Consider the following 8,864-nt stretch of genomic DNA (forward strand, 5'->3'; position numbering starts at 1 on the left):
GAGTGGCAGGTGGTAGACGACCAACACAACAGTATACATGCTCTGCCTAGTACCTATCACGATCTACGTTGCACTTTTCACAGTTTCCAAAAAGATTAGAATAGAAGTTATTTATGATTCATAGTGTAAAAAAAGATTTATCGAGTATTAGGCCCAATATACTTGACTTTGTGAATCAAAGATATTTATGTTACAGTTAAAATAATGAAGAATATAAAAAGTTAAAATCTTACCTTGTTTATGTTTACTTAATTTTTCATCCTGATAGCGAGATTCTGAGATTAGTTAATATGACTCCCAAAAATTGATGAATGACTCCTAATCTGAAAAGTTGGGGGTCATAATGACTCCCAATTTTTAATGTCTAGGGCAAACCCTGGGTCCAAGTTCACTCAGGATTCACCATACGTGACCTCCTATGGAAGATTTGTCAGATCCTGATGGAGATAGGTGTTGGAGTAGAAGATCTGATAATCATATTGCTTATAAGCCATGTTAACACAACTGACTCTCCTATTAATGTTGTATCTTTCAGATATTTGGTAACCCCATTGATGGGTGCCGATCTGAACAATATCCTGAAAACACAGAAGCTGAGTGACGACCATGTACAATTTCTAGTCTATCAGATACTCAGAGGGCTCAAAGTAAGTGTTGGCCAGATATGTCCTTTCTGCAAACAAACATGTATGACGAGTTTATTGTCCAAAGCATAATTTTTACTCGTAAATCTGAACTTGCAATCTTTTGCTGGTGGCTGTTGGGTAGGCTAGTGGTTGAAGTGTTCTCTAGTCACTCTGAAGACCCAGGTTTGATTCCCACATAGCCACTTACACCAGTAAAACCTGAAGATAATCTGTTTAAATTCATCCAGTCTTCTGAAGTTGAAGGGCACGGTTGTCCCAGTCGCTGCAGTTCGGTGTTCACAGTTGCATCCTTTGAGTATGCAACAAACCAATGATTGCGGGTTCAAATCCCAGTTTCGCCCGAAATATATTTCTAGATTTCTCAGCTCCAGTGTGTTTCACCAAAGTGAGACCTGCATCAGTTTAGGCTTTCCTCACACATTAAGCTGATATACCGTGATATAACTGGAATACTGGTAAGCGGTGTTAAACCAAACTCACTCACTCTGAAGTTGAACTTACGTTAAGAATTTACTTGAAGCTTTGTTGAATAATGTAGACACATTTAAGATCCTTATTGTGTTGATTCCCTGTTTTTCTGTGCCGGATGTGTTTGTGTGATGTCAGGAACTATATGTCTCTGTTATTTTCTTTCAGTACATTCATTCAGCAGGCATAATACATAGGGTGAGTTGACTTCCCACTGCCGGTCAGTAAATCTGTTTAGTGGTCAAGCACTGAAGACTCTGTCTGATTCCCTGCATGGGTTTAACTGGTGGCATAGGTGGTCCAGTCATTGAAGTCACCGGAATTCACAGCGCAGAGTTGCTTCCCTTAGGCATGCCAGAAACATGTGATCATGGGTGTAAATCCTTGTTTCTTGGTTTGTTAGCACCATACCTGTAATGGTGGGTTTAACCAAAGTGGTTAATATGTGAAACTGAACTTTCTTAAACCCAACTCACTCACACTTGGGTAGGAGTTGTATCCACAGTCCAGGCCTCCGTACTCTGTCAACGATAATGTTTAAGTGTATAATGAACTGTTACTCCCTGAGCCGAGCTCCTCGTTTGTCACCAATCTGCCTATCAAAACATCTGTATCAAAAATACGTATAACAAACGACAGATATAACACACTAAAATTAGTAGTCCCTAACCACAGTTTACTGTACTTTCTGTGATGACAGATGTACCATCAACCATAGTTGACTTGTGTTGTTTCTTGCAGGATTTAAAGCCAAGTAATATTGCTGTAAACGAGGACTGTGAACTGAAGGTAGGTCACCCTGGTCACACATTGCTAGGGATACAGTGCAGGAGTGGTTGTCATGGTTATAAAATATGGTTGTCACAAATTCATTTGCTTGCTCCCAAAAGTTCATATGGAGATGCAACATTTGACTGGAAAACAATGTTACGTGTGAATCAAATCTAATTGGAAACTAAGATATAAAGATATTAAATATTTGTGACAAATGTGACACTTTTGTTTGACTGTCAGGTGACTATTTCAAATATCAGGGGGCGGTCAGGTAGCCTAGTGGTTAAAGCGTTCGCTGGTCATGCCAAAGACCTGGGTTCGATTCCCAACATGGGTACAATGTGTGAAGCCCATTTGTGGTGTACCCTGCCGTGATATTGCTGGAATATTGCTAAAAGCAACACAAAACATTGTAGGGACAATGTCTGGATAGAACTTTATTCTTTAGCCATGTTAGCAGCACATAGTGTTGTAGTTTGTGCACAGGTTCAGGTAATTCTAATATGACCTAATTCTTTCACTTTTTGACACATTTGATGTGTGGTACATGTTGTCCATGTTGAGTTTTCTTTACCTTGTGTGTGACATGAATGTATATTTTCACCAGATTCTGGACTTCGGCCTGGCCCGCCACACGGAGGATGAGATGACGGGGTACGTGGCGACACGGTGGTACCGGGCGCCCGAGATCATGCTCAACTGGATGAGATACACACAAACAGGTGTGTATTCAGAATAAACAATGTGTTTGTTGTGTCCTTGTTTTATGGTCTCAACTGGCAGAGATTTAATTATCTTGGGTGCCAGTGACAAACAGGAGAGAACATTAGTGTGAAGATTCAATTCAGTGCAATAATGTTAAACCAAATACTGAACCTTCTTCTCCTTATATATCCCCCACCCCAATGAAGTTGGCGGGGGATATAGAAATGGGTTCTGTCCGTCCGTGTGTGCGTGCGTGTGTGTGTCCCGAAATCGTTTCCGGAGCGTAACTCAAAAACCATTAAAGATTTCTCTACGAAACTTTGCATGTCTATCAGACTCATGCTGAACGGTGCCTTTTGCTATTTAGAAATTTTATACATTTTTATTTTTTGTTTCCATGGCAACAAGTTTGCTAAACATTGCATGTCTATATATAAAGCACATACTGAACAGAACTGGTGCCATTTGATATATCGAAGTTTTAGAAATGTTTAATTTAGAATTTCCATTGCAGCTATTTTGACCTGGGCTAAGAGAAATGTTGGGTCTGTTACCTGGTTTGCGACCATAACATGTTAAAATGGGCGGGGGATATAGATGACTTCGTCGACTATACGCTTGTATGTCTTCGTATCAATGGTTGTCAGAGACAGAGATATGGAGAATTTTCTTTCATCAGGCACAGGCATGGTGCTGCCAAATATTTACCTGGAGGGAACAAAGATAATCCGTAGCTGATAAATATGACTGTCGGTGATGGAAACTTATGGTTGATGTTTGTGTTTTCAGTGGACATCTGGTCAGTGGGTTGTATTATGGCGGAGATGCTGACCAGCCGGCCCCTATTCCCCGGAACAGATCGTATCCTTACACTTAGTCACAGTGCTGTGCAACTACAGGTGTACAAGCCTCTTTTCAAAACTGTGGTCAACACTGGGAATAACGTTCCAGGGGTCCCTGTCATGGCCCTCATGTTAAAACTTGAAGATTATAGGGGGCCTTAGCTAAGTATGCGTCAAGGACTTCAAGGACTTCAAGGACTTTATACCATGAAAATGAATCTCTGACTGCTGATATGAATAGTAATGGAGGGTGACCATCAGGGAAAACAACTTTTCCGATGCTGATACTGTCTGGTTGGACTTGATTACTTGCAAGCCATCATGATAAGCATTTTACTCTCTCCCACACTTCATTAATAAGCATAAGATTTTTCCTTAACCCAATGCAGACATCGATCAACTGAACAAAATCCTGTCGCTGGTTGGCACGCCTGGGCATGAGCTGCTAGACAGTATAGAGAGCAAAGATGTGAGTTGTCTTGACATTGATGTGACAGTGACAAGAGGTTTCAAATATCGTAACAGCCTCGATTATCCAGTAAAGTTTGTCTCTATTCTATTATGATGTATAACCTGGACACATTTGCAACCATATCTTCATTTTGTGGCCGGTTCAATGGCATGAAGCTACAAATAGACGTCCGGTCAAATTCCACTCTTTTTCATGACTGTAACAAGCAGTGATAATGATAATGATATGATAAGTGCATTTGTTAGGGTCTGTTTTCCATCTGGTCTGGTTGCTCAAAGCGCACTTAATTATTTTACCACACCCCAGTGAATCAGTGTGTACTCAACAATCATTCTCAGCTCCCTGGTGAGAATTCATCCCCAGCTGCCTGTGAGGAACTAGGTTAACAGCCACATTGCCATCTCATCCTACTAAGTACCCATTCACTGCTGGGTAAACAGTACTTGTCCTCGTCTTGTTTTGTTGCAGACCATCTCTGGTACACATGGGAAGTCCTGGTTGCACAGGATGTCACTCCTAACTTAGTACTCAGGAAAACATTATATTTATGAATGGTTATTATCGTCTTCTGTTTCGATTAAATGTATCGATGAAACTCATTCGTTCATGGCCCCTATTTTGAATTGAGATCTAAGCTTAACTGTTGTTCAGAGATCCTTTTAATTGTCATTTTTGTTTTCAAGAGAGAACTTTGCTCTGTACTATGTTGGTGATAAGACAGAGGGAGATGGTGACATCACTTCCGAAATGGAGCTTTTGTGGTGAATGGGTCTGGAGTATTAATCGTCCTGAATGTGATGGAGGATGGTATTGTGATGGCATCATGCCACTGTATGTGATAAACATCTACATGTCTGATGCCATATCACACATACCCTCAAATCACTCAAACAGTGCAATTCTCTGGTGTGAAGTGTCTGATATGCCCGTAGTAGTTACGTGCTAGTAGTTTAATCAAGGCTTGCCTTGGACAGCAGTTAGTTTTAATTTCTTCACTGGTTAATCCTTTCTCTTTCTGTTTCCAATCTAGGCCAGGAATTACATTGCATCATTACCAAAGTGGAACAAGAAAGACTTCAAGGAACTGTTCATAGGAGCCAACCAGGACGGTGAGTACTGCCCAGGATACATCATATTCCTCTATGTTTCCATACAAACACCGCTCCATGGTCTAGAGGTAGAGGGGAGGGGAAGGTTGGGGTTCGATCCCCAGCCACGTGATACCAAAAGACATTAAAAGTTGTTACCAGTTGACACTAAGTGGCTAAAACAAGGACTGGTCAGCTGAGAGTCAGTATACTGTGTTAAACTGCGGTATGGTATCTTAGTGGGCTAGCACTATAAAATCAGCATTAATCTGGACTAGTACAAGCTGTCACACGCTATATGAGTGCAATAATCTTGGATGCAATGTTAAACCCCATTTCACCATACAGACACCAGGGCCTACTTGCACAAAGCGATCTAAGCGCTAAGATGATCGTAACTGCGATATTTTAACATAGGCGTACAATAGTCGTTGTGCTTACAATAGTCGTTGTGTCATTGTAAGGCTTGGGACATTGCTTATTATGTAATATTGCTGACTGAGTGAACATCAAGAACAAAGAATGAGAAGGAATTGAGGTGTATCAAAGAGAAGAACATTGTATATATGAAACAGTTTGTCTCAGAGCTTTTTGCAATATATTTCAACAGTGAGTGAGTGGTACATTTTTAACAGGATTACAAGGAATTATTTTCGAGCACACACAGTTTGTTGTTGTGAAGTCATTTTAAGTATTTTAAGTTTGTGTTGGACACTGGAGTGAAACTGTTTTCTTATATTACTTACCCGTAAAGATCTGGGATAAAAAAAGGTCTTCAGCAACCCAGGCTTGCCGTAAAAGGCAACTATGCTTGTCGTAAGAAGCGACTAACAGGATCGGGTGGTCAGGCTCGCTGACTTGGTTGATGCATGTCATCATATCCCAAATGTGTAGATCGATGCTGATGATGTCAATCACTGAATATAAACTGGAATATTGCTGAAAGTGTGGTGTTAAACAACAACAAATAAAAAACACTCATGTTACTTCTCACTGGATGTTCAAGGAACATTCTACCTGCATAACAGCGAAAGAAAATATTTATTCAGAAGCACTTCTTCGCAAACCAACCTGTTTCCCAATTTCAAATGCTGATCTTACTTTCCCTTTAATGCTGCTGAATAACATGCTGTGGTTACTATATTATTTATGGCAAATGTGGCAATATATTTCAGGGGGAAAACTTGACATAAAAAGTTTGTTACTTTGATACCTGTAAATGTTTCACATTCAAAATCACACATTTACACGTTCAGTTTCAAATGAAATTTACAGGTATCAAATATGCGTTTGAATCCTCTACTTTTAAAACACATTTGGTTTATCTCCTAATTGGTCCCCTCCCATGTATTCCTCACAGCTATCAAGTTGCTGGAGATGATGTTAAACCTGGATGCCAAAAACCGCCTGACTGCGGAGGAGGCACTGGCACACAAGTATCTAGCTCAGTACGCTGACCCAACTGATGAGCCCACATCGGAACCTTTTGACTGGGGCTTTGAGGACAGTGAATACACTATACCAGAGTGGAAAAGTAAGTCCGTTTCAAGTTCACATGTATAGCTGTGACCCACCTGCAGCACCCCACTGGAAGACGCAGACTCCTGAAGTTCACTAGCTGCTACTTTATGTTGGGTTCGGTGTGTAGATTGTTAGCCTTAGAACATTCAGGTGAACTATGGAATCTCACAGCTCAACAGGTAGCCTAGTGGTTAAAGCGTTCGCTCGTCACGCCGAAGACCCGGGTTCGAATCCCGACATGGGTACAATGTGTGAAGCCCATTTCTGGTGTCCCCCGCCGTGATATTGCTGGAATACTGCTAAAAGGGGCGTAAAACGAAACTCACTAACTCACAGCTCAACAAAGTTGCAATGTTGAAGTACTCATGCAGGCTAGTTTGATGGTATTATAATTTATCATTATGGACAAAACAATGTGATATTTCCAAAAAACAAAGGAGCGGTGGGGCAGCCTAGTGGTTTAGGCGTTCGCCAGTCACTCCAAAGGCCCAGGTTCAATTTCCCACATGGGTACAATGTGTGAAGCCCATTTCTGGTGTCCCCTGCTGTGATAATGCTGGAATGTTGCTAAAAGCAGCGTAAAACCAGATCCACTCACTCACTCCAAAACAGTATCATGTGATATAATCCTTGGCTGAGGTCGCCAAGCATGTGCCTGAGTTTCACCCATGGTAAATGTTGCATTACATTCATCGTCTTTGTGTTTCAGATTTAGTATATCAGGAGGTAGAAGTTGGGCATTTAAAGACAGTGGACTGGTGAGTGATTCAAGCTAAAGTTAACATAAGACACTAATGACTAAACCACACGTGAGCCAGTAGAATCTCATCACAGGGTGCACTGAACACCATGACCAACCTAGGGCATTGAAGCCAATAGCCTGGTGCATAACCTGAGGCATTGAAGCCCATAATCTGAGGCATTGAAGCCCATAACCTGAGGCATTGAACCCCATAATCTGAGGCCTTGAACCCCATAGCCTGAGACATTGAACCCCATAGCCTGAGACATTGAACCCCATAGCCTGAGACATTGAACCCCATAGCCTGAGACATTGAACCCCATAACCTGAAGCATTGAACCCCAAAACCTGAGGCATTGAACCCCATAACCTGAGACATTGAACCCCAAAACCTGAGGCATTGAACCCCATAACCTGAGGCATTGAACCCCAAAACCTGAGGCATTGAACCCCATAACCTGAGGCATTGAACCCCATAGCCTGAGACATTGAACCCCATAACCTGAGGCATTGAACCCCAATACCTGAGGCATTTAACTCCATAACCTGAGGCATTGAACCCCATAACCTGAGGCATTGAACCCCATAACCTGAGGCATTGAACCCCAAAACCTGAGGCATTGAATCCCGTAACCTGAGGCATTGAACCCCATAACCTGAGGCATTGAACCCCAATACCTGAGGCATTTAACTCCATAACCTGAGGCATTGAACCCCATAACCTGAGGCATTGAACCCCATAACCTGAGGCATTGAACCCCATAACCTGAGGCATTAAACCCCATTACCTGAGGCATTGAACCCCATAGCCTGAGACATTGAACCCCAATACCTGAGGCATTGAACCCCATAACCTGAGGCATTGAACCCCAAAACCTGAGGCATTGAACCCCATAACCTGAGGCATTGAACCCCAAAACCTGAGACATTGAACCCCATAACCTGAGGCATTGAACCCCAATACCTGAGGCATTTAACTCCATAACCTGAGGCATTGAACCCTATTACCTGAGGCATTGAACCCCATAACCTGAGGCATTGAACCCCATTACCTGAGGCATTGAACCCCATTACCTGAGGCATTGAACCCCATAGCCTGAGACATTGAACCCCAATACCTGAGGCATTGAACCCCAAAACCTAAGGCATTGAACCCCAAAACCTGAGGCATGTTGTCAGTGCTGTGTTGTAGGGCCATATGTTATCAGTGCTGTGTAGGAGGGCCATGTGTTGTCAGTCCTGTGTAGGAGGGCCATGTGTTGTCAGTCCTGTGTAGGAGGGCCATGTGTTGTCAGTGCTGTGTAGGAGGGCTGTATGTTGTCCGTGCTGTGTAGGAGGGCCATGTGTTGTCCGTGCTGTGTAGGAGGGCCATGTGTTGTCAGTGCTGTGTAGGACGGCCATATGTTGTCAGTGCTGTGTAGGACGGCCATGTGTTGTCAGTGCTGTGTAGGAGGGCCATGTGTTGTCAGTGCTGTGTAGGAGGGCCATGTGTTGTCAGTGCTGTGTAGGAGGGCCATGTGTTGTCAGTGCTGTGTAGGAGGGCTGTATGTTGTCCGTGCTGTGTAGGAGGGCCATGTGTTGTCAGTGCTGTGTAGGAGGGCCATG

General features: G+C 42.6%; 1 protein-coding gene across 1 annotated transcript in view; it reads left to right on the top strand.

The window, feature by feature from the left end:
* The window catches only part of LOC124136310 (mitogen-activated protein kinase 14-like), a 29,267-nt gene that overhangs the window by 11,768 nt on the left and 8,635 nt on the right, over window positions 1-8,864 (top strand). Inside the window, exons 4-12 of the mRNA XM_048401449.1 lie at window positions 536-647; window positions 1,284-1,313; window positions 1,857-1,904; window positions 2,497-2,611; window positions 3,384-3,455; window positions 3,826-3,905; window positions 4,939-5,017; window positions 6,357-6,530; window positions 7,227-7,275. Coding sequence (XP_048257406.1) covers window positions 536-647; window positions 1,284-1,313; window positions 1,857-1,904; window positions 2,497-2,611; window positions 3,384-3,455; window positions 3,826-3,905; window positions 4,939-5,017; window positions 6,357-6,530; window positions 7,227-7,275 — 759 coding nt within the window. The remainder of the gene's footprint in view (window positions 1-535; window positions 648-1,283; window positions 1,314-1,856; window positions 1,905-2,496; window positions 2,612-3,383; window positions 3,456-3,825; window positions 3,906-4,938; window positions 5,018-6,356; window positions 6,531-7,226; window positions 7,276-8,864) is intronic.

Source organism: Haliotis rufescens, unplaced genomic scaffold, assembly GCF_023055435.1.
Source record: "Haliotis rufescens isolate VD_foot unplaced genomic scaffold, xgHalRufe1.0.p SCAF_22, whole genome shotgun sequence".
In the NCBI taxonomy this organism is placed as follows: domain Eukaryota; kingdom Metazoa; phylum Mollusca; class Gastropoda; order Lepetellida; family Haliotidae; genus Haliotis; species Haliotis rufescens.